The sequence below is a fragment of the Bombus flavifrons genome, chromosome 10, assembly GCF_040668555.2.
Source record: "Bombus flavifrons isolate JBK064 chromosome 10, iyBomFlav1_principal, whole genome shotgun sequence".
In the NCBI taxonomy this organism is placed as follows: Eukaryota; Metazoa; Arthropoda; class Insecta; order Hymenoptera; family Apidae; genus Bombus; species Bombus flavifrons.
In genome coordinates, this window is record NC_138451.1 from 9,348,059 (window position 1) to 9,374,152 (window position 26,094).

The following is a 26,094-nucleotide window of genomic DNA, read 5'->3' on the forward strand; positions in this document are numbered from 1 at the left end:
GAGTCTATCTTTATAAAAGATTGTTTTCCTCCTTTATAAATCCACAAAATCATTTTGAATTGATTACACATGAAATACTTGTCTTTTCAATTTGATTTATTTTAAACAATATTTTCTATACCAATGATATTTATTATATTCAATATCCTTTTTATATCTATCGTATACTATAACAGCTCTTTTTTTTTTTATCGTGGGGAAATCCTCACGGACACCCCGCCGCCCTCTGGAAGGCGACGGGGTAGTGTCGGACACAAACCGACTAAAACCCCACGGTGGCTGTCCTGACGTTTGGCAGGAGTGTCCCGGGGCCTCCTTCGAATTACTGCCGGGGCACTCCTTCGTCTACTCCCCGGGTATTCTGGGGAGCCCTTCCTGTCGATTTGGCCGTCAGGAGGGACCACGCCTCCTAATATACTATGACAGCTAGACTTATTCTACACTTACTTATTCTACTTATTCTACTTATACTACAGTTAGGAGTGTATTATATCTGTTCGATAAGCTGCTGTATTTGTTATATTCGTATACCAACTGTATGTCCTATGCTAATTATAGTTTTCTATATTTTTATATACTCGCTTCTATGGAAATGATATTTACTATACCTTCTTTCTTTATATTTGGTACATCTACTGTAACTATTATATTTTTGCTATTTATTTGTGATATGTATTATGTATATATATTCCTGATATTCACAAGGCTGACTTACATCTGCCCTGTTCTACTTACTGTAACCACCGCGCCTCTACTGTATCGCTTTTGTAGGATTTATACACGTGATATCTCTGTTGTATCCATTCTAAACATTTTACTGTAATCTGCTACTGTTACACGTACTGTATCCGGTGTATCTGTTACTCTACTCGATTACATTATTTAATCAATCAATCGTATCTGCTACATTTACCATAGCAACCACATTTATCATGCTTATCGTAGCTGAATAAAATCCATAACAAACTATATGCACTAGATCGCTGATTTTTATGCACTCGTAACACACGAATTTCAAAATAGAAGAATACCTGAAATATCCGAAACAGAATAAATCTTATAATAATTATAACATCTACCACGCTTATAACGCTTACAAAAATACTCGTTTGCATAAAAATTCGCAGTCCAATAATCATCGATTCAACATCCTCGAAAACCCTGTAATGATCTTTAATAAACCCATCGCTCACCGATAAACCATCAAGCTTAAGCTTCCAGTTCCATCGAGCTCTATCATAAACTCCATAAAGAAAGAAAGAAAGAAAAAAAAGGAAAAAAAATCCTCCCGGAAGAAAATCTATTCTCTGACCAAAGATCCTCTGTCTGTCTCACGCGACAGAAACGGGTCGGAAGCGGAGTTCAGTGGAGGAGGAGGACGACCGCAAGGTCGTCGTTGGTCCATCGACGGCCTTGAAGAAGAAGAAGAAAAAGTCGAACTCGTTGGTGCGCAAACTGAGCCTGAACAAATTTCGTCTGTCGACGGAGCAGGAGCCGAGGCACACGCCCGAGGGTGGTGACAGCAGTCGATCACAGAGCCAATCGTCGCAGGAATTGTCTAGCCTCTCCGACAGCCCGTCGAAGACCGCGAGGAAGGGGCAAGAGATCGAGAGGCTTGGCCATCGCGACGGATACGAGGCCGACGAGCAGCCTGACACGTCATACGACGTGGACAGGGAGAAGGGAGAGCCGAGGAAACCGGAGAAACCGACGGAGAAACCGGTGAGCACGGTGACCGTAGTGCAGCGCAAGTCGCCGTCGTTAACCATCAGGAGCTTTTCCACGAAGAGTCAGTACGGTGAGCGATCCCTCTCTCTCTCTCTCTCCCTCGCACTCACACACATACATGCACTCTCTTTCACTGTCACTCATTTTTTCTTAGTCCATTGATTCTTGGCTTGGGGTTGGTTCCTGATTTGGGTTAGGATCGTGGAAAAATTGATGGTTGTTGAGTTGCGAGTTACGTGTACGGAATGTTGGATGGGGGATGTGAGAAGAGTTTACATTTTACATTATGTGGAAAATTTTGCGTAGAGTTTACGTGAAATTTGTATTCTACGTGTAAAGTTTGTATGGAATTTCTAATCTGCATAGAGAATTTTATATATGGAATTATATGGGATTTGTACTTTGGGTGAATAGAATTTTACTCACTTACAAAGATTACATGGAATTTCTATTCTACATATAAATAGAATCTTATATTATGTAAAATTTATTGTATAGAATGTGTGGAATATCTACGTTCTATGTCTAATACACAGAATTTTGTATATGAAATTTATATGCAATTTGAATTGTATAAAATGCATAGAATTGGCATGGAATTTGTGCTGCACATTGTACGTGTAGCATGCGGAATGTACTGAATTTTAAGTATAAAATTTACATTCTATACATTGAAATCGTCAATCAAATAGTAATTGCCAATTATTGTAGGCACATAAAAATTCTGTATTATAGTCTATCAATCATTCATACATGTATTGAATCATATAATTATATTTATATACATATATGTATAATACATTATAATATGGAATGATTTACGGTTACTCTATGACTGATGATCAAGTGGAGTCTATAACTTGTAATTGGTAAAATAATGCTTTTTAGAAGTTTATGAGATTTCTGTGCATTATGGTTCTTTATGGCGGTTGCTTCTATTTTGATCGATTTGATTAATGTCACTGTTAGTCACTGATGAATGGCACGGATTAAAATAATATGATTCAATTGGTTCTGCTTTATGTTAGGTTTTAATAAATCTGACAGACACTGATAGTATTATACACATTATAGTAATCGTCGTTTCATTATTGTGCTCGTGTAGTTCTAGAAAATTCATTATAATATGATAAATAGGCATTCTCTTAATATCTTGGAATTAATTTCCGTGTTGTAATGTAAATCATCAGACTGCGGCAAGTGGTTTTAGTTTCGGTTTTGGTTTTTCTACTTGTTAATTATTTTGTATTTTTCCAAATCTTTTAAATTAATTAATGCCATGTAATACCATTAGCACTCGAGTGTACGATTCGAGGTGTTAAGAATAATTAACTTAACTGCTCTGATCCAAATACGATTTAACTTTAATAGGATTTATTAGCTAATTAGTTTCAGTTCAATGAGCAGCCACTCTTTAATTAACTCAACTGAATTTCCAATACTAGGAAATACAATTAACGTGGAATAACTCGACTCAAGTTACAACAAGTTATTCTATCTGACTCAAGTACTCGATCTAGGCTTCAGGATAATTAAATACTTAATTCTGATAACTCAATATCCACTTTTATTTCTACTGTTTTACATTACACTAACATTTCACTTGATTTAACCATCCGATTTCAATCTCAACATCCACAACATTTTCTTATTTTCTAACAACACTCACACTTTAACTCGACCGTTGAATATCAACTTCAACATCCACAACCACATCACTGTTCAACATCCATCTTGAGTCTTATCTTTTTACAACACTCACAATTTAACTCGACCGTTGAATATCAACTTCAACATCCACAACCCCATCACTGTTCAACATCCATCTTGAGTCTTATCTTTTTACGACACTCACAATTTAACTCGACCGTTGAATATCAACTTCAACATCCACAACCCCATCACTATTCAACATCCATCTTGAGTCTTATCTTTTTGCAATACGCTCTCTAACTCAACCATCAAAGTTGAAGTTTAGTTTATGCTTGCTGTTCTACGACCCTGACGCTTTAACTCAACCATTGAATTTTCACTATTCTTCAACATTCAACTATATCCTCATCATACCGCATAATACGAAACTTGAACCGCTACGTACTAACATCCTGTAACCTACGTTCGAAGATGTCGTCGTCTCGACTCTCAAAGACCGCCACATCATCATCATCATCATCACCACCATCATCATCACTACCATGACAATCACCACCATCATCACCTGAAATTGCCATTGAACGAACCCTGCGAATCCGACGAATGAACCTGGTGCGATTATCCGCGTGCGCAGATTCCCAATCCTCGGAGAAATCTCCTCGTCTGGAAGCTCGGTGCAGCTCGGCGCTTCCCTATGCTCTTTCAAAATGGGCGGAGCAAAAGCCGTCGAAACCAACGTCGACCGAACCACCTAGAAAATCCAAATTGAACACGAAATCCGAGTCCGAGTCTGGAATACCAAAATCGTCCCCTCGCGAGGTTAGACGAAAATTGTCCTTACTGGAGGAGAAACGGGCGATTTTTCAGCGTCGTTTGTTCGAAACTACTCGTGACACGGATTCGGGCGACACAGTGATCGCTGTTACCGTCGACGACGACGATAAATCGCCGTCAGTGACGGAGGAGGAGAAACGAGAGGAGAATCGAACGAAGAAGAAGGCGAGGCATATCAGTGTGAAAAAGTTCGACACGTTCTCCACGTTCGAGGGTACGTTCGACGAGGAGACTGGAGTTGGCTATCTGGCTGGTATTGAGGAGGATTATACCGAGAGCTACGATAGACAGCACGATAGTTACCTGGCTACTGTGGGGTCGATGATGGCCGACAACGCGGAGAAGAGCAAGGTCGTCAGTCAGGATAGCATGGTGAGGAACTACTTGTGTACCCACCGTAGTTTTTCTGTTTTTTCATGGCTCTTCTCTTATTTTCTATTATTGTAATATTTATTTATTTATTTATTTACTTTAATATGGATAGCACGGCGAGAAGCTACTTGCGTGGTCACCGTAGTTGCTTTATTTTCTTGTGGCTCTTCCTTTGGTTTAGTTTTCTTATTATAATATTTATTTATTTTGATATGGCTAGTACGGTGAGAACTTGTATAGTGACCGTAATTTTTCTGTTTTTTTTCTCTTATACATGTCTATATTTATTATTACAATATTTAGTTTATTTATCTGCATATTCCTATTATTATTACTATTATTTTTATTTTTATATGCGTTCGTTTATTTCTGGTTTTTTGGTGACACTATAGGAATGACATTTCTGCGTTTTTCTCTTTTAAGTTTGAATGTTTTATTGCATTGGGTGTCTTTTTTTCTTGCTATCTTTGTCTCTACGATTTCTCTGATGCATTTCTCTTTGAGTTTTCTCTTCTCTTCTGCTTTGGAATATTTCACTCAGTTTCTTTCTTTGGCGCAGTAATGTTGTTGATGATCTCTTTCTTATTTTTAAAACATTTTTATAATAAATATCTTTATGTTTCGCTCCTTCTGCGAAGCTTTTCTCTTTGAACATTCAACACATTCTCGCTCTTTTCTGACTTGTAGTTTGCAAAATTTGCAGTTGTAAAATTTCACTAGCCACGTTAGTCCAATTATATACAATATGAAAGAGCGTTTGCATATTTAAAACGTATAAAGTATTGGAGCGAATTACTCCACTTGCCCGTAAACAAGTCCCCTAACCTGTCCCAACCTGAACCGACCATCCGCAAAAATATAAGATCTTTCTTCGACTTGGAGAAAAGACACCGAACTCGATACTCGTTAAAACTCGTACTCGGCTCTAGTATTTCTCTCTCTTTGGATTCCTGTCGTCATTTGCATAATCAGGTTTCCCTTTCTCGATATCGACACCCGACACAATTTCAAAACACCGCGAACGTTTCTTTGCATCTGTTTGCCCGTAGAAACCTGTAATCCTACGACGCAGGAATCATAAGGTAGTCTCGTTCTGCGGTTAGGATTTGCGGTTGCCGCGCGTCGAACCCGCTCTCTTCGCTTTTGTCCCATGTATTTTTCACTCGACCAACCCCTGCAACAACCGATGCTCTCGAGTTACGTGGCCTGCCGTGCTTTATCTCAACAGTGGCGTCTTCTATCTCAACTTCCATATAGCATAATAGAGAGCTGAAAAGACGATTAGTCGAACGAATACTTGATTTATTATTTCTCATCGACTGTTTCTCATGGAATACAATCGCGAAGACACGGCTACGGAAAGCTTTCAATGTAGCCTTTCTATTTCCAGTTTTGTATATCGTTTCATTTCCATCGTATCAAATTCTCTCACACGAGGATGCTATCAGGTGTACGGACGAATAATCCAAGTTTGTTAGCGAAACACAAAGTGTTTATTGGAGGGGAAAATACTGCAAGTTGTTCGTTCAAAGTATTCGTCGTTGCTGTCTGTAACTTTTACTTGTCGAACGATCAACACCATCGCGAAATAACGTGGCGTCTCTAGACAAATTGCAATCGTCAGGGACTTGACGAAGGAGGACGATCCGTGAAATTGGTGCGCGATAACGCCAGGCCGTGCGCTGCTTCTATGACAAAAGACACGAGCTTGTAACGAGTCTTGGACGTCCTGCGGCAACCAGCTGATTCCTTAGAGACATTAATCCTTTGGATTACCACCTGTTCCGATCGATGTAACGCGCTTCACCTGTTATCCGCTTCCAGTTAGTGCTCACGATAGAAAAATGGGATGGGATGAAAGTTTCAAGAGATAGAGAAATGTGTCGACGATTGGATCATGTGCAAGCATTTCGTCGTGCTGGAATTCCAATTGAAATTCCAATTTAGAATTCTAAATTCTACGCGAAGAAAATTATATTGTATCGGTGAGTTGTGGAAAATTTGAAATAAGGCCTCCTCGTCAACGTTACTCACGATTAGTAAACAGACAAAAATTCCAAAACATAAAGATATCTTCTTTAAAGGCGCCAAGATAGCCCCTTGAATATTCCACTGCCTAGTTACGTCACGTATATTGACTTAATCTTGCGATAATATTTACAATTCTGTACAAATATAATTTATGATTAGCATACACAATTGGTATTTGTCATCGTATGCCGGGTAATTTAAACGAAAACACGAAGCAATTTTTCAAGTAGATTTTAAATGTTTCTAATGAAAACCTGGCGCTTTTAAATCAGCTTGGAAAATTAACATTTATCTAAAATTAATATACAGGGTGGTTGGTAACTGGTGGTACAAGCGGAAAGGGGGCGATTCTACGCGAAAAAAGAAGTCAAAAATATAGAATAAAAATTTTTCCTTTAAGGCTTTGTTTTCGAGAAAATCGACTTTGAATTTTCGCTCGGTACGCGTGCACTTTATCACGTCTCGTTATAACGGATCTCACTGTAGATCATTGTCTCGATGGAAAAATTAAAAAAAAAAAATTTTTGTTCTATATTTTCGACTTCTTTTTTCGCGTAGAATCACCCCCTTTCCGCTTGTACCACCAGTTATCAACCACCCTGTATATTTATTTTGCTCTATAACACATCCCCTATATACAGAGAATTATACAGAATTTGTGATTCTAATTCTAACCTTCAAGTCTGTAAATCTTTCCATCTTAACATCGACATTTCTCCAAAAAGTTTCGTTACTAAATTTTGTTATTATCTAAAGATGTAATTGAAGATGAAGACGAACTTGATGTTACGATGACATAATTTTCAAACTTACGAAATCGCCAGATGTGAAGACATTTCTAAGTGTGATAATGCGTGTTGTTTTTAAACAAAACTTAGCTGCCATTAAATGCAGTGTACCATAGCGATGTTGCTGCATTATGGAGCATTGTACAACTGGCAACGTTATGGCTTCTACCTTTACAGCAGACTATTATTATTACCCTAGAGTTTATGGTTACGGCTTCGTGCGGTATTTTCCATGGCAGATTATCCTGCTGAGTGTAACCATACGTTACACCTATCATATTTCTAATAGTCGTTTTATTTTGTAGAATACACGATGATTCTGTTTATGCTACATTAGTATTAGGCGAAGTTTCGTTTTGTTCCAATTTCGAATCCTTTGGTCAATTAATAATTTACTTACTAAGACGTAGAATTTTGCTTGTTTGTGAGAGGAGAAAATTATGGTTGATTATGATTGACTATATTTATTTATTATAATTCTAATAAGCAGAAATAGGGATTAATAACCGCTACAAATAAACTATTATTTATATTATTAATTAATGATATTATTAATATTTATATTATATTATATTATATTATTAATGTTAATGATATTATAAATTGATATTATCGTTAAGTAAATTGGTGGCGATATCATAATAGCAAATTATACTAGTGTAGTATATAGTGTAAGAATACTTAATAGTAATTCTTAAAAGTAATAAATTATTATTTCTATTATTATTAATATTAATATTATATTATTGATATTAATGATATTATAAATTGATATTATTATTAATTAAATTGGTGGCGATACCATAATAGCAAATTATACTAGTATAGTATACAGTGTAAGCATACTTAATAGTAATTCTTAAAAGTAATAAATTATTATTTATATTATTATTAATATTAATATTATATTATATTATTAATATTAATGATATTATAAATTGATATTATTATTAATTAAATTGGTGGCAATATTATAATAGCAAATTATACTAGTATAGTATATAGTGTAAGCATACTTAATAGTAACTCTTAAAAGTAATAATATTAATATTATATCAATATTAATATTATATCATATTATTAATATTAATGATATTATAAATTGATATTATTATTAATTAAATTGGTGGCGATAATAGCAAATTATACTAGTATAGTATATAGTGTAAGCATACTAATAGTAACTCCTAAAAGTAATACTTAAAAGTAATAAAATATGGAAACACGATGTATTATTTATGAGATGCGTAATTCTCTACAATTAGAACGTGACAGAAAGAGATTATAATATATTACGATATTATTTGCTTGCTGAAAAGAATATAATGTGTTACAATACTATCCTATCGTGATGAAGAATTTAGGAACTAGTGATTTTCAGAAATATATGGATTAATATCATTATGGTGTACCGATAAACTACGATCATTAATTTTGGCACAGTCCTAACGATTTCAACTAAATTGAATATTTTTGTAAACGTTTAGAGCAAAATTATCCTCGTTTATAACGTAATTCAAATCTTTTATAAAAATAAAATAAAAAAATTACTTTTGTATATAATAAACTATGATAATTCGAAGAGGGCGAAATAGAAGAATAAAATCGATGAACAAAGCTACGCGATCATCTGCTCACACATTTTTGAAGAAGTAAAGAAGTAAATAAATAGTGTGAAAATTAAATTAACTAGCGTTTGATAAAACATTGTCGTACGTCACGGTAGCTTTGTATTGACGGATTTACATTCTAAAATGATTATCATCGGTGAATCATCCGCTTAGAGTTCATCGATCGGTTCGTTATGTCGAAGAAACTTTGATTCTCGTTAGTTTAGACGAACCTGGTAATGAGTGAACATCAGTAGGGCTGAACGCATTTGCAGTAGCGTTTTAAGTAGAACATTAATCAGAAGCAATATGGGCGTGAAAAAGAAGAACAAGAAGACTGTATCGTTTCTGAATGTCTCTGAATCGAAAGTTAATTCGAAGAATTGGAGATGGTGCTGGGTTAGTTCTTTAATTATCTTTAACTATTTCTTTCTTCTTCTTTTTTGTTTCTTTTTATTGATCACGTGATTCGATGTTCGTTTATTAGTGACTAGAGTTAGTTAATAATATTGTGCAGTGAAAGCAACGACGAATGTAAATTAAGAAGAGAAAACAACATCGTAAATCAGACTTGGTAATATTTGTATTGGGAGTTGTTGGATCGTTTTATTATGCTTCCATTACGTGCTTTACTTGCTACTTGTCGCTTTCTTCTTCGCTCGTAGCTCGATAAGATAAGTAAAGTTGCGAGAAAACGTAGAAACGCAACATCGTTGCATGAAATCGTGAAACGTAACATCTTTACGAATTATACTCGATATTAAGATAAATTAACGCGTATTTAACTTTCTATGACGACGTACAAGTAAAGTTGAAATTACAATTCAAATGCAAACTTGAAAGTTACATGCACCATGTATATGCGATTTCAAATTTCACTGATCGTTTAAAAGATTCTGTGAAATTCGTAAGAATCAGCTTAATTTCGAATTGAAGTAAAATACTGCAGTGAATTGTAATCTTTCTTTTTTCATTTTCATTTAAACGAATACAAGACAATTCTACAAGCTTGGCTTCGTACGTTTTAGAATGCTAATTTTGTTACACGAGTACGCATAATGATTATTGTATAATTGTGTCAAATAGCGAAGAAAATAGTTGCATAACGAAGATAAGAGAAAGAGAAAAGTAATAAAAATGGTATTATTCGTTTAAGAATATCAGACAGAGAATAATGAGTGTTTGAGATAAGTACTATAATAAGCCTTTATTTATAACTCGACCTGGATAATTTTTTAAACATTAAACAACGTTGCCAGTTAACAGACAACTAAGTGAGCAGGAAATTAGGTGCCTTCAACGTACTTCAAAATGGATAAATTTCCAAAAGGAATAATTATAATGCTTATAGAATTTTACATAACAAAGATGCTATTCGAATAACTGATAATAAATAAGATATAAGATAACATAGTCTGTCTAAAAATTCTTTATATCATTAAAATGTCAAAAAATCGTTACGACGATGATATAATAATAATAGAAAGAAATTTTGGAGTTTCTCCTCGTAATAAATTTTCCACAAATGAAACGTGTTTTCGAATAATAATAGAAGAAGATTCTATCTCTTCCAAACAACGTTACCATTTTATAATTTAAGTTCAACGTTGATACGAATGATATTAATAATGATTAACAGGTCTGGTGTTAATAATAGTTGAAACATAGTAATAAAAATTAAACAACAAGAAATCGTTTATAAACGATAGATTGTCGAAGAATTGGCGATTAATGGCAATGGAATTTTGCTTTCTGTTTGCACAGTCGTCACAGAACAATGCGCCGAATGCCGGATTAGGCGATAAACGAGAACACTTGTATAAAATCCTGGTAATTGGCGAGCTGGGCGCTGGAAAGACGTCCATTATCAAGAGATACGTTCATCAATTCTTCTCGCAACATTATCGCGCGACGATTGGCGTTGACTTCGCACTGAAAGTGTTGAACTGGGACCCGCACACGATCATAAGGCTGCAATTATGGGATATCGCAGGTTAGTCTTCTCCTTCTTTCTTTCTTTTTTCTTTATTTAGTTTCTTTAACCTTCTTCCCTTTTTCTTGTTCGTTTCTTTCGTGAATTGTTAATCCTTACGTCTGTTTATTCTTCCTTTTGTTTTCTTTATCTCTGTACTCTTCGTGTCGTATGAATTATTTCTTTAAAACTTCAAAGTCGATGACTGGACGATGATAAACGAATTTATTTTGCATGATTATTGTTATGAAGAAAGAATAAATTAGAATTCTAGTCGTTTATCGGATATATCTTGTGATATTAAAAAAAGCAATTGATTAGCGAAATTTTACGTCGGATAATCTTCTAATAATATATTAACGAAATGTTGCATGATGAAGATCATAGAAATTTAGTTTCTTTCATAAAATACCATGTCATGTTAGAAAGCAACAGAATATTTCGTTAACAGGAAAAATGTGTGGAAAGCGATTTCCACGTTGTAGATGTATGCATACGTTGTATGATGTATAATTGATGAAATTGTATGCCATTGAATTAAGATACGTGTATATATACCTAATCATAGAATATGATACAACAATCAAATTATTTATGTATATCTATGACGTATGCAGTCGTATAACTCAGATTGCTCGTAGAAGCATAATTCATAAAATGAGATATTAGTAAAAATAAACTTGGCGCCACTGAGCACACCGCCTATGCAGAAGTTTCGTCGAAGTCTTTTTTTCCTAACAGAAACAAACGCAGAAAACGTTTGTCGTATGAACGACATCATGTTGCAACACATTGAACAAGTTCATTCCAATATAAACACTTGACTGAACTTTAACATTATACAACGACACTAAGCAAGTCAACCTTTCTATTTACTACTGACCAGGTCAACAGTAATTGGTCATTATTGCTATTAGCGTTGTAGAACTAATTATTGAATCAGTGTAACAACGATAATCAAGCCTACCTTCCTGTTTGCTACTGTCCAAACCAAGAGATTGTTGTATTAGTGTTGTATAACTAATTGTTGAATCAGTGTCGCATAACTAATCCTCGAATTAGTATTGTGTACTTAATGGTTGAATTAATGTTGTATAACTAATTGTTGAATCAGTGTTGTATAACCAATTGAACTAGCGTTGTACAACAACCAATGATTACAACAACCAATGATTACAACAACCAATGATTACAACAACCAATTAATTGTTTACTACTGTCCAGGTCAAGAGATTGTTGCATTAGTGTTGTATAACTAATTGTTGAATCAGTGTTGTACAACCAATTGTTGAAGTAGCGTTGTACACCAACCAATAATTATAACAATCAATTAATAGTTTACTACTGTCCAGGTCAAGAGATTGTTGTATTAGTGTTATATAACTAATTGTTGAATCAGTATCGTATAACTAATCCTCGAATTGGTATAGTATACCTAATGGATGAATTAATGTTGTATAACTAATTGTTGAATCAGTGTTGTACAATCACTTGTTGAATTAGCGTTGTACAACAACCAATAATTACGTCCACCTTGTGTTTACTACTGTCCAGGTCAAGAGAGGTTTGGCAACATGACGAGAGTGTATTACAAAGAAGCAGTGGGCGCGTTTATAGTATTCGACGTGACGAGAAGCGCGACCTTGGACGCAGTGGTGAAATGGAAACAAGATTTGGACTCGAAAGTGCAACTTCCTGACGGTTCACAGATACCTTGCGTCCTTCTTGCGAACAAATGTGACCAGCAGAAGGAGGGTCTAGTGAATTCACCGGCGAAAATGGACGAATACTGTAAAGAGAAGAATTTCGCCGGATGGTTCGAGACTTCGGCCAAGGAAAATATTAATATCGAGGAGGCTGCACGATTTCTTGTCAATAAAGTGAGTAAAAATGATCGACAGATTCTGTATCTATTTGTTAATGAGATTACAAGGCTGACTGTATGTCATTTTTTGTAGCGAATGATTAATTTAAAAAAATTGTTTTATTATCTAGACTAAGCCAGGATTTTGACGATTCATTAAACAAATCATTGGTTAATTGATTATTTAGTTGTTAATAGGGTTAAAGAAATAGTTGTTTTATACAATTGTAACTACTTTTTGAAATGAACATATTTTGAAGAATCGTCGCAAAGAAACTGACACTACCTTTCATTCTGTATTAATAGATCAAACAAAAATTAGTAATATTTTATTAGACTTTTATCGTCGACTATTTATGCAATATTCTTTTCATACATTTCACCATTAATTTCACGCGATATTGTTACGAAGGTAGACGATTTTTCATTAATAAAATTCAAGTCAAATTTATTAATGATTGTTTGTGAAATCACTCGAAAGCTCAAGGAAATTTTCATTGCAAAATGAAAATACAAAAATTCGTCGTTCGAAGAGTATCATTTTATTATAATACGACGAATAAAATGTAATAATGAAATTAAGTAAACGAGTATAGCTCTTAAACATGAGAAAGGAAATACTCTATTGGATATTTTCTGTCGTTGTTTTCCTTCATCTAACCGCGGAATTCAATTGACGAAGATACGTCGCCCGAGTTATTTATGGAATATCATATTGCCCTCCTCATTAACATACGTACAAGCTCGATGGATTTATCAATGACGCATTTTAGCGTCTGGGTGATCGTCTTACGGTGCATATTTAATTGTTGTTCGTTAACTGAAATGAAATCAAAGCCGTGACAGCGTCTGTTTGACATTCTTCTTCCACATCGTTCAATTTCGCAAAACAAAAAGTAAAGAAAATTGTCGAAATTTATATATAAAACATAAGCGTCAATCGATACAAGTGATTTGTCAGTAAAATTTGAAAAATTTCGAAAAGTGGATTCATAAATTTCTTTGGTCTGCGAATATAAAAATGGTACGAAAAGGGGAGGCAACGAGCGGAAAATACGTTAAACAAATGTCAAAGAACATAATTATCAATCACTCTGATTCGTAGATGGCTGAAATAATAATAGTGGGTGCGATACACGAGAGACAATAATTTGAAAAAACGCAGAAAAGAATGTCAAAAAATGGTCTCTACGAATGGCTCGTATAAAAGTGGTACGAAACGAGGGAAACGATAAGCTCAAAATGCTGTTCAACTTCGTTAACAAACCTGTTTGCTTTCTTCTTGCAGATACTTCAGAACGACCAGATGATGAAAGGTAATGGCTCCCAGGATCAGACAGATGGCGAGCGGTTCGCATTGAATCAGACGCCAACGAGTTCAAAGAAATCCTGTTCCTGCTGACGAATCGGTAACCAACCGATAGCAGGATCGTCCGGTCCGTTATCGTGGTCCTGCCATCACCGTTTAGCCATCGGTGCCATGACACGAGAGTGCAGTTCTGCTTGCTCCGCGTCGACCATCGCCGTCGTCGTTGGATCTCGTCTCGATCGTGTAACCAATTTCCTCCCTGAGAAACGAACCATAATAACGATCATTCCATCGATCAAAGTCATCTTTTGTAAGATTTCGATGCTTCTTCGTACATCGTCGGTGGTTACTGATTGAGAATTTATGAAAATCGAGCGTAATTCTTCCATTTGATCTTTGTAAATATGCATACACACACATATATATATATACAATGACGAACGAAAGAAAGTTTAAACGATACTGTTTTATTATGACTTTATTCGAATTTTAGAAAGCGGAATTCTATTTTACGAGTACGACGAATAGAGGCGATATATATATTCGAAGAATGTGATTGTTACCAAGATGATGAAAAGCATCCAGTACGAAGTTACCAATACTCGTATATTATGGACTGAGGGATTTTATACATTTATAGGAAGGTGCAAAATTGCACGGAATGCACATAATACGATCCACGCTATAGTGCTTCGCATAACACTTTTCCATCGAGATTCCACTGTTTTAATTATATCCTCAACGATATTAATTTGTATAAAAATCTTCAGTCTAAGCGTGTGCAAGTTGCAATTTTAAACTTTCTTTTGATCACAACTGTACGTGATTCACATTTGTCGGAGGTTCGGCTGGGTTTGTCGAAGAAGGTGAAACTTGGAATGCTGAATAAGCACGGAGAAAGTAGAATTTTTAAAATATTGGAATTCCTAGACGTAGTCTGGCTGACTAATTCTTCATCAAAATGTTGAGAATTCACAATGATTTTATAGATTTTGTTTTGTAGTTCTCAAGGGATTTGAACGATTCTTTTTCCACTGTATATGAATTTACTCTGTTTCCTTGCGTTACGTTTCTTCCTATACTTCTCATTTTAATTCCTTTGAGATCGAAGACAAGTTAAGAGTAGATAATCGAGAGTGTCATTTATAAGACGAATAGTAAGTAAAATTGATAATGATACCGCTAAGGATTGATTACTATCATAATTATTGCCATTATACACTAAGTGTCTATAAAACCTGATTAAAAATTGGCAAATTAAACATTTAAGATAGACTTAACATCTTCCCTTGAGTTCTACACTAAACTACTAAAGAACCAAATTTCAGAATTCAATGAATTCCTTCATCTGCTTTTAAACAATTTTAACATTATCGTCCTTCGTGTTTTTACTTACAACGTGTTCTGTATGTTTTCCAAGTATTCATTGTTCAATTCCAATCATTTTATAGTTCACTTATATCGCTCCTTATTTTTGTAAAAAGAAAATTTGGAATGTTTCAACTTTTAAGCGAATGTGATTCGTCTCGGCATTCTGGGCTCACCATTCTTCTAAATCTTCGTAATTATGGCTTCCATCAGAAAGAAACAAGAGAATGATAAGAAGATTGTGAACGGATGAAGGTTGATCGAAAGCCAGCACCGCTTACAGGACGCTTTCGTTAACGCGAGACTACTACGACGAATAATCGATGTATCCGTCACTGAAAGAGCCTGTGAATACGCTCCTGCTCGAACTTTGCGACTCTTACCATTCCAAAAGATCGTTTTCACTACCTTAATTTTATATTTCGTTATTGCTGTACAGTATTGAACGCGAAAGTTTTAGAAACACGAATAAGGACAGCTATAATAAATAATTTCGACATAATGGATAAATGTCTGAGAGGTGGATTAACGAATACTTGAAATGTACAATTCGACTGTAAAGTAATTTAGATTTGTTAGGTATCTAATTTGGATATTTGTCAAATTTAGATTTATTAGGTATTTCATTTTTAGATATTTTTCTAATAAATCTGATTTTCATTCATTTTTATTCAGCAACTATTCTTCTGTAATTTTTACATTCGTAATTCGTTTTCTGTTTCCACCTCTTGGTCTTAGAAGACTATGCTAACGTAAGCCTAACGAAATAAACCACTCTCACGTTCCAGCGATTTTTATATCAATTCTAAATCTTAAGTTCTACCTGTTTTCTCTTTATTTTTATTTTTTATTTTTTGTTTGTTTGTTTTTTTATTAAGAAAAAAGAATATAGTGACAATTCACGTCGACGATTAACAGCGTTCACGAATTAAACAACGAATTAACAACCTGTCGATCGTTAGATGTAACATTAAGAATTAAGAAAACAAATTTACTTCTAGTTTCCTGCTTTTTTTAATTAACAAGTGACAACGACACTGACCTTTATGGACACTGACCGCGACTTATTCTAATCGAACTGAAAAGGTAGCTAAACTATGTTAACCGACTATCGATCACTTACTATGATAAGTCTAGTTTACGTATATTACCGCTCAAAAGTATCTGGACATTTATTTATGTACTCTTTATAGATTGCGACTTAATCGTAAGACGAAGAAGAAGCTTACATTGGTTTAATTCTTTATTGTAATCGCTGTTATGACATTATAAAACGTTACAATGAAATTAGTTGCCAAAAGCAGCATATTCTGCGACAAATTTGTTTGTAGATACTAATCTTCAAAGTCAAAAGTCTCTTAAGTCAGACAAACAAAGTCTTAAATTAATAGAATATGAAAATAAGTTGTTATGGAGATTCAAAGATACAATATATATAATATAAACATTAGAAGCACCAAAGTTTCTATTTGTTTTTGTTTTTAAACGTAAGCGATTAATTATGTAAAAAGTCAATTGACAGAAGCTTGCTATTATTTCAACATTTGCAATATTTACAAAGAACTGTACTCATTAATAAAATTAGTAATAATTTTCATCGGTTTTTACTAGTATGCGTACCATTAGCAAGTTTTTAAATGAATCATTACGATTTACCTAATCTCCATTGATTTACAATTCCATTAAATTCATAAATATTTCATTAAATCTTTTCCATTGATCTACATTTCATTACTCGCGTGTTCATTATCAAGCAAATATTGTCGTACTAAATCTAAATATCCAGATACTAATGAATGGGTAGTATGATCATTATTGATCGTTCTTCAACGAATTTTGGTCCGTCGATGAAAACTAAAACTGTGTTCCACGTTGAAAGCCTGACTGCTTGGAAAACGTTTCATTTTCTATATAATAACGTCGACCTAAGTAGAGTTTTTTATACGAGTAATTATTAATGTCCACGATATATGTATTTAACAGAGGAAACGTCGTGAGTTTCTGCGTTTTTCTATGGAAAAATGATGTGGTGCCACGTGTTTTCCTGTCTCTTTTATCGTTTCTCCTTTTTTATTAAGATGAAAATACGTTGTTCGTGCGTATTATATATTATATACAGATTGTATTTATATGTATAAGAAGCATGTTATATATACATATAATTTATAGTAAAGTGATTGAGATTCAATATAATGGCCTGTTGCAAAGCATTTTATTTTTCCTTCATTTCTGTCACGTATTTTTAGAGCAATTCCATTCTTCGTTTACTGATTCACACGAAGAGAAAAAAGGAAGAAGGAGAAAAAAATATTTTAACAGAAAAATATAAATCCATATATCCCTGTTTCAATGTATTTCCAGTTAATTAAATTCAATTCGTAGAAAAATAATTTTTCCTTCGTTTCGTGATATTTTAAATGAAACTTTCGCTCGTACTTCGTTCATTCATATACTGACGAGAAAGGATAGGAAAATATTGGGAAATATACATCCACATATTTGTCCTAAATTAATTAAATTCAATTTGTAGACAGATAACTGGATGCAATGCAAATAGCTTAATAATTTCACTCTTGTCCCACTCGAGTTGCTCAATTATGCATTAGACAATGAATATTACGTAGTGCAAGACACAAGTGTCCTTAAACGATCCTACTATCATAGCGTTACGTACAATGTACTCTCACTTTCTGCGATGCTATTAAACTGTCCACTACTACAATCAACCAGTATCCAATCACGTCGCAGTCCTCGAATTTATATAATCTTCGTGAAATCTGCATCTTCTTAAGTTTCTTCTCCATAAAAATCCGACTGAAAAATTGATGTCACTCGTGTATAAATTAATTTCCATCATCAGGATATAAAATCGATATAAATTATGCATATTGTTATCTTGTTCTTACTACGAACAGGCGCATCAATTCCATCGTCAGTGAAACTACAAATCCATGTACCATCAAATCTGATAGATGACAAATAGCAAAAAGAATTCTTGTATCGTTTCTCGGAAAATTCATCGTAAGAAATTTTGTAAAAAAAGATTCAAGTTTGTTCAGGATTGATTGCCACCAGAGAACAATTCTTCGTGATGAAACTCTTCTGCTCCTTGGTCATTCATTCGCGATTTCATAGTCATCGTACCGTGCAAACGCTGTTGAGTAAATGGCACTAGCGAGCCGGAGTTCTTTTTCAACTGTTCATTGTCCGAAGTGCTTTTTAATTTGATGCTTCGTGGACTTTGTTTCACGAAAATTAAGTAGAATATTCTTAAAATGGCGTAGAAAAGATCAGTCCATTACGTAAAGAACGCGGTAACTTGAAATGAAATAATTTATTGCCATTGTTTTTCGTCCAAAAATTTTCTTCCATTTTCCAAACGGACAGTGGATCTGTTTAATAATTTTTTAATGCCTCTTTCCTACCTCAAACTCCTGCTATTTTTCATTTTATATTTTAGTATTTTATTATTCCATTATTTAATTAGTGTTCTGTACACGTTCCATTTTCTATTTTACTCTTTAGCGTTTTATTGTTTATTTAGTATTCTCTGTTCTAGTTTGTCGTTTATAGAACACTGTGAAATTAGATTTGGAAGAATCTACTTGTATAAATAGTATTTAAATTGCGTTGTTTAAACACCATTGAAGATTATTAGAATTATCACATTATATCGTGATATTATTATATATAAATTGATAAAACACAGACAATCGTTAACTGTGACTAATTTTCGTTTCTTTATTTTCTATTTACTGGAATCTCCACCAAACTCGTTGTCACTGTCACCCACTGAAATGTTTATTACCAATGGAAAATCCTGACAGTAGCAATAGAGCAACAGAAAAGGAAGCGTAAAATAAAGAGACGCATTGCATGTATTGCAGTCTGAAATTTAATCTCTTAATTAGTTTGCCTTCTACCTTCCACGCGAAGATATCATTATTCTGAATTTATTGAAGAGATATTTTCGTCATGGAACAGGTTAGATAACGATGATAAGCGTCACGAAGAAGCGAACCAGTTCATGAAATTGATTGCAGTTGTTACGTGTCTTCGTAGTATACAGATTTCCCGCGACCTATCCAACCTGACAATGTTAGAAGAATTGAAAAATGTTGCAGATACAATTGTTTGGGATAATTTGACAGTGAGCGTCCCTCAGGAAAGAGATTTCTTGAAGATTTTATGGAAAAAGTTTCGAAGAAGACGTTACGAAGAAAATTTGTCCATCTTGAAAGGAGGTGACATCGAAAGAAAATGTTCCATTTGTTTATTATTTTCCTGTTCATAAAAATGTCTATTTCTTTAATTGATTTACGCATTAATTAAGGAACTTTTTTTATCAAATGTGAAGTAACAGAAATCTGTGTGTATTATAGTGTCTGGTTATGCTGTGACGGGAAACCTGATTGCCATAATGGGACCAAGGTACAGAAAAGTTACTATAGAAATAAATATAGGAAGAACAAAGTACTCGATGTAATGAAATTTGGAGAAGGAGGAATCGTGAACTCTTAAGCTCAGAACTGTTGATTATTTAATTATTTGATTTTTTTTTACTTTTTAATCGATACGAAATTAATCGATAAGAGCAGAGGAAATTTACAAGAAAGAACTTACACTTTTTATTGTATATTCTAGTAAGTGTTAGAACGCCTTCAAAATATTAAATTGGTTTATCTTCATAAGAGAAGAAACTGTACAGTTACGAATTAAATGATCAACACGAACCACTAACGTCGTAGAATGCCAAACCTGAAAATGACCACAACGATCATTTTTTTCCAGTGGCGCTGGAAAAACAACGCTTTTAGCGGCTCTAGCTGGGAAAATTGAACCGACGGCTGGATCGGTGTCAATAAATGGGCAAATCGTTTCACAAATGATCATGTCGAAGATATCCAGTTACCTGCCTCAATTCAATGCTCTGCCAACGTGTCTCACCGTGGAAGAATATTTACTGTTCTCGGTGATTAGTTGCTTTACTTTGATAATTAACGATACCCAACTAAAATAACGAGAAATAAATGAATATTAGTTTGTATTATATAATTAATATTATAAATAATTATATTGCGAATTTAATTATTACACATTCTATGTTATTATTTATTATATATTAAATTTAGTACATTACAAATAATATTCAGCATTTAATAATAAATGAATAAATATTAATTTTCATCATCTTACTTAAGTGCGCTCATCGTTATTTATATTGAAGATAATTCATGATAAATCAGTTGGTTTGTTCAGTACGCGTTGAAGATGAACGTCAACAGTGTACAAAGGAAATTTTTGTCAATGAAATTATCGACGGAGATGGGCCTGATCGATTGTAAAGACGTGTTGATATCCAATTTGTCTGGTGGACAGAGAAAACGACTTTCCTTGGCTGGTGAATTGATTACCAGGCCAAAGATACTTTTCCTCGACGAGCCGACTACTGGTAAGGGAAAGTTACAGGAGATATCGATTTAAGGGTTCGTGAAATAGAGTAGCGTTATGGATGATTATGATATTTTCGAGTGATTGAATATTATTGAAATATAATTGGAAATTTTCAATTCTTAATTATCAATGTTACATTTTTTTATTTTTCTTCTTTTCATTTTGTTAGCATATTTGGAACGTAGAATTTTATACTGTTTTATTTAACGTGGATTTAAAACTGCTTTCTCCTATTTTTCTGCCTTTCTACGTATTAATTTTCAATGTTTTAATGTAAAAACTTTAATGAAAATTTCCGTAATTATACGTAATAATTAAATCCTAGGTTTGGACATATTCTCTGCAAAGCAAGTGGTAGAGGCATTGACGACTATAAGTCACGAATCTATAGTCTTTTGTACTATTCATCAACCAGGAATGGATGTATACAATCTTTTTTCTCATGTGTTATTGCTGTCCGATGGGAAAACAGGTTACTTTGGCACTTTGGAGAACGCTACACAGTTCTTCCTCAGGTAGCTAATTAACGTCTGATAACTTTTATCATCCACGATATTTTCTATTTCAAAAAGGAACAGAAATTATACCGTCAAAAAATTAATACCAACAATCTTTGAAGACAAAAGATAAATCTTCTTCCTATAACCACAGGAATAATTAAATAAATACTATTAAAGTCAAAGTTACTTCAAATAACTAATTAATTAAACGAAGATGTTCACTTCTGACTGATATCACCTGAAACATTATTAAATTCTGCTTCCAAAAAAATCAAATAACGTTTAAATGAAACTGCATAATATCAAACAAAACAAAAAAATGTTTCATATATTCTATGAAATTTCGAGTAAAATTTGGCTGAAGGCTTAATAAAATTCTAAATGTCGAACAAACATAGTCTGAGCTACGAATACTTGAAATAAATAATTCAATTGAAAATACCATTTCTAATTGAAATTTCCAGAAACATTGTTAGCTTCCAATTTCAATAAAATCAAATAAAGCTCAAATAATGTTATATAAAATTGAATAAAAATTTCTCTGAAATATTATATGAAAAATCGATTAAAATTTGTCTGAGATAACACAATTCTAAATGTGGAACAAACACAGTTTAGGTTACGAATGCCCAGTTGGTTTCGACGAGTCCGAGTACTACGTAAAGCTCTTATCTCGGCGAAAAACCGAAATGACCACGACAAATCCGAATCGCGAGGACGCTGAAGCCGGAGAACTTATCGATAAGATATGTCGGGCATTCTCGCGATCTCCTCTCTCGAGGATTCCCAAAATCACCAAGAGCAAAGACCTGGAGATCCAACCGCAGAGGTAATAAAAAATATTTTCGAAAGGAAAACAGAAAAAAAGGAGAAAGGTGGTTTATTGAAATGTACGAGGAGATCCTTCTGTTGCAATAGAAATAATTTTTAGAAAACCTGGATGCGCGATACAGTTTTCTTGGTTGACGTGGAGGATATGGGTTCAAAGTCGCAGGAAGATCTTTCAAGGATGGATTTCGTGGCTTTCTTATTTCGTGAGTTATTTCAATCTATTTGAACATTAGTAACCAACATTGGTAAACACTAACTCAAGTCTCGAACGAAAGGGAACTAATGGGAAATTTGGGGTAGAAATCACTCGTTGATAAGAATTTTTGTGAAGCGCGTACACTAACGAAAGAAATTTAGACATTGAGAAAATTTGGAAAGCTTGCGAGATATTGTGAAATTGTCTGTACAAAGAAAATATTCATTTATGACACGAATTTATCCTTTGTCAGTGCTGTAGTACAATTTTAGGGGATGAAAACAACCATTGAGAGAAGAAGCGTAAAATTTTCCATTTTGTGGAATGTCTCAAGAGTTGTAGATATGAAATTAATGTGTTTACTTTTGTTCGTTATTCTGAATAACTAACAATTGATAATGACGACTGCTCATCAAATTCTATCGAGTTTTACGAAAAAAGGAAATTTATTGTAAATGAAATTAATCGCAGCTCTCCATGGCGGCGGTGGCCACTTTTTACACGGGGATTAATTCGCACACGCAGGTGGGTGTGCAGAACGCGAGAGGCGCGTTGTACATGATGAGCTCTGAAATTTCGTTCACAGTCGCCTACTCCGTGATTTACGAATTTCCTAGCCAGCTTTTGATTTATCTTCGCGAGGACGGCGTTTATGGCAGCGGCCCCTATTACGTCGCCACGTTTTGCGGTCTGGTAACAGTATGATTTTGCTTTCAACTTTTCTAACCAGATCTAAGTTCGTGTAACGTTAAAACAACTAACTTTTAACGCACCTCAAAATGTTTCTGATCGCAAACATCAAGATTTTGAGAATTTTTATTTACTCGCGTATATCAAGCTTTAAACCAGTATTCTGCTTTTAGCTGCATAATTAATTACCTTACAAAAATTATTTTCCTTTGTCTTGGTACGTTCCTGTGATTCGAAGAAATATAGTCAACTCTTTATGATGGTAAACGTGGAACATTGTCACATGAAAACTGACATCGCACTGTCTTATAATAGTCATAATTAGATTGCGTATTTTCGTACATTTGTGAGAAATTTCAAGATGCAAAAATGCACGTAATATGCTAAGAATAATACTCTTTAAAGTATTTGATATTCGAAAGAAGCTTCTATCCAAGTTCCACTTTTCCAATTATATTCGTACAAATGTAAATCTTATAGAATTATGGAGTAGTTATGAGAAGAACAAATATGGAATGTCACAGAATCATTTCGGTCAGTTTTAGCATTTTAAAATTCAATTTAGCTAAAACTACCAGCACTTAACTTTGTTCTCTAAAACTGGAAATTGTTTCTGTTCTATTGTTATCAATTAAAAACATTTTAAAACTGAGTCACTAACAAAGAAAAAAATATTTTTCAGATACCAATAGCAGTCCTGAAGGCCATACTCTTCACAACAGTTATATACTTCATCCTGATCACTCAAATCAATTTGTCCAATTTTTTATTTTACTGCTTGACAACATCAGTGGCTGCGATTTGTAGTATAGCGTACGGTCTAGTGTTTTCCATTTGGATCGAGAATGTCGATGTTATTACGTCAATCATGGTACCTATAGACGTGCTCTTCTTATTAACTGCTGGGATATTCTATAATCTCAGGTATTATATGTTTTAAATAAATACAAATTATAGCTTTGCCGTTAAAAGCTTCGTAAACGACACTGAAACAATATTTGGTATTTATTTTTTGGAAATTATTTAATTAGATAGCTATAACTTCAGTTAATTGGGGGTATATAGTATTTAAAGCCCAAGATTAAAAAAAGAAAAAAGGAAGAAAGGAAAAATTGAAATTGAAGCTTGTAATGCTCAAACTTTGACTGAAACGAAGAAAATACCGCTCAAATTTTATCGGGGTGATAATGAAAATTAAACGGAATAAAAAGCACAATAGAAAATACAAAAAGAAATGAGAAGACATGGAAAATAAAGAAATTGCTTGAAATAAATGGCTGGTACGCTTAAAATTGAATGCGATGAGAGAAATATCACTCAGACATTGTCAATATTGCCTTTAAGAATTAAAAAAAAAATAGAAGACACAATATATTGAGAATAAACTGGCACAGAAACGAAAGAAAATAAAGAAACACAAACTTCTTAAATGAAAATACACATTTTTAAATTTTGAGAATATAATGGCTCAAAATTAAATAGAATAAAGGGAGAATGACACTTAAATTTTGTACATAAGATTTATATCTCTTATTTAACTTTCTTATTTAAAGCATATTGCAGAAACGTTATTCAAAAATGTAAAATCTACTCGAGTGCAATGTTCGAATTTAACTAGACCATAAATATTTTAGAAGCAGATCGGAAATGAGCTGTATTTTCTTCACGGGTCAACAGACTATTAAAGTAATGGGTCTTTGACGGTTTCAGGTCGCTGCCCAAGTATCTGACGTGTTTTAAATATTTCTCGATATTCTTTTACCTGAACGAAGCTCTTTCCATAATTTACTGGTCACGAATAGAGGACATTGGTGAGCACAATGATTTCTTAAATAGATTGCACCAACTTCTAACGATATCTCGAGTACCCGTCGAACAATCAATCGCAAACGTAAAAGATCAGTTTTGCAAATTTTATTGAAAGGACGTATCTGAAGCCAGAGATATCAATCTGATGAAAATTTAATTCGGTTTTTCACATGGTTCAGTAAAAACCTTAATCTAACTCCAATATCAGTTCTACTTTTTTCTGTCTTTTTTTTTTTACATTTTGATTGAATATAAATTTTAGTTTCACTAAAATAAAAGTATTTAATCGTAAAATTAATGGATTTTAGAATTCTTACAAATAATTCCAGAATATTAATTAAATAAACTCTAAATAAAGGAATAAACGTAAGATATTAATTAGACGAGTTAATAAATAGATAAATGTTGTAAAGTCAAAATCATTATGCGACTGCGTTTTCCTTCGACAGATCGGAAATCTAGTAATTTATTTCGAAAACTAATTACTTTCGGATAAATCGATTGAAATTTCGATTCGGAAAAAATTTAATATATGTAATTTACCTTACAACGATTTAAATATAATTAATTATTAATTCAATTCGATCAACATTCTTTTAGAATGTCTAGCATCCAGTGACTTTCCTTGTCTACAAAATGGAGAACAAGTGCTATCTGAATATGGATTCGAGAAGACAAATCTCATCTGGGATTTCAGTGGTCTTCTATCCTTAACAATCGCAATGAATATTCTTGGGTACTTTGGTCTAAAAAGGAGGAGGAAAAGTAGAACATTTTTGTGAATAACAATCCCACCATTCGTTTACATAAAATAATTTATAACGAGCATATAATACATATCAACTTACATAAAGTTACTCGTATAACTTAATATTATCTTTGTATTCCCTAAATATCTATTGATATTAGCGTTAATATCGAGAATCTGTGAATTGTTAATTTCATCAGATCAGAGGTGATTACGTCGATCGATCCGAGATAACAAAATATTTAAGTTTACAAATTGAAAAACAACGGTAGTAAGGAAACATTTGTGCATTGATTTTCTTTTTTTTAGATCTTTTTGTTTTAGAAAGAAAAGTTGT

General features: G+C 33.6%; 2 protein-coding genes across 7 annotated transcripts in view; both read left to right on the forward strand.

The window, feature by feature from the left end:
• The window catches only part of Rab32 (RAS oncogene family member Rab32), a 56,267-nt gene extending 40,948 nt beyond the window's left edge, over positions 1-15,319 (forward strand). For 3 of the 5 annotated variants that reach the window (XM_069121628.1, XM_069121629.1, XM_069121627.1), the window contains 3 exons: positions 10,781-11,009; positions 12,543-12,868; positions 14,141-15,319. In XM_069121628.1, coding sequence (XP_068977729.1) covers positions 10,781-11,009; positions 12,543-12,868; positions 14,141-14,254 — 669 coding nt within the window. In that variant the 3' untranslated portion in view covers positions 14,255-15,319. Of the gene's footprint in view, positions 1-1,342; positions 1,799-4,015; positions 4,588-10,780; positions 11,010-12,542; positions 12,869-14,140 lie in introns of all 5 variants that reach the window. The other 2 variants (XM_069121625.1, XM_069121626.1) reach the window with 1 other exon arrangement.
• A 4,091-nt stretch (positions 15,320-19,410) lies between these two features.
• On the forward strand, positions 19,411-26,063 carry LOC138183847 (protein brown). 2 transcript variants are annotated; one of them, XM_069121299.1, is made up of 11 exons: positions 19,411-19,773; positions 19,912-19,960; positions 20,321-20,501; positions 20,789-20,981; positions 21,309-21,498; positions 22,097-22,312; positions 22,415-22,517; positions 22,982-23,209; positions 23,883-24,124; positions 24,911-25,011; positions 25,610-26,063. In XM_069121299.1, the coding sequence occupies exons 1-11, from the start codon at positions 19,557-19,559 to the stop codon at positions 25,789-25,791; spliced, it is 1,902 nt and encodes a 633-aa protein (XP_068977400.1). In that variant the 5' UTR covers positions 19,411-19,556; the 3' UTR covers positions 25,792-26,063. The 2 variants fall into 2 exon arrangements, with proteins under 2 accessions (XP_068977400.1, XP_068977401.1); XM_069121300.1 differs by having other exon boundaries at positions 19,413-19,773; positions 22,982-23,203; positions 25,610-26,062.
• Positions 26,064-26,094: the final 31 nt, after the last annotated feature.

What these genes read in the sequence shown, in the direction of transcription:
- LOC138183847 (XM_069121299.1), top strand. Translation starts at nt 19,557, where the DNA reads ATGAAATTGATTGCAGTTGTTACGTGTCTTCGTAGTATACAGATTTCC. An exon ending in CGTTTTGCGGTCTGGTAACA is followed by an intron (nt 23,210 to 23,882) that starts GTATGATTTTGC and finishes AATATTTTTCAG; the next exon opens with ATACCAATAGCAGTCCTGAA. An exon ending in GGGATATTCTATAATCTCAG is followed by an intron (nt 24,125 to 24,910) that starts GTATTATATGTT and finishes TGACGGTTTCAG; the next exon opens with GTCGCTGCCCAAGTATCTGA.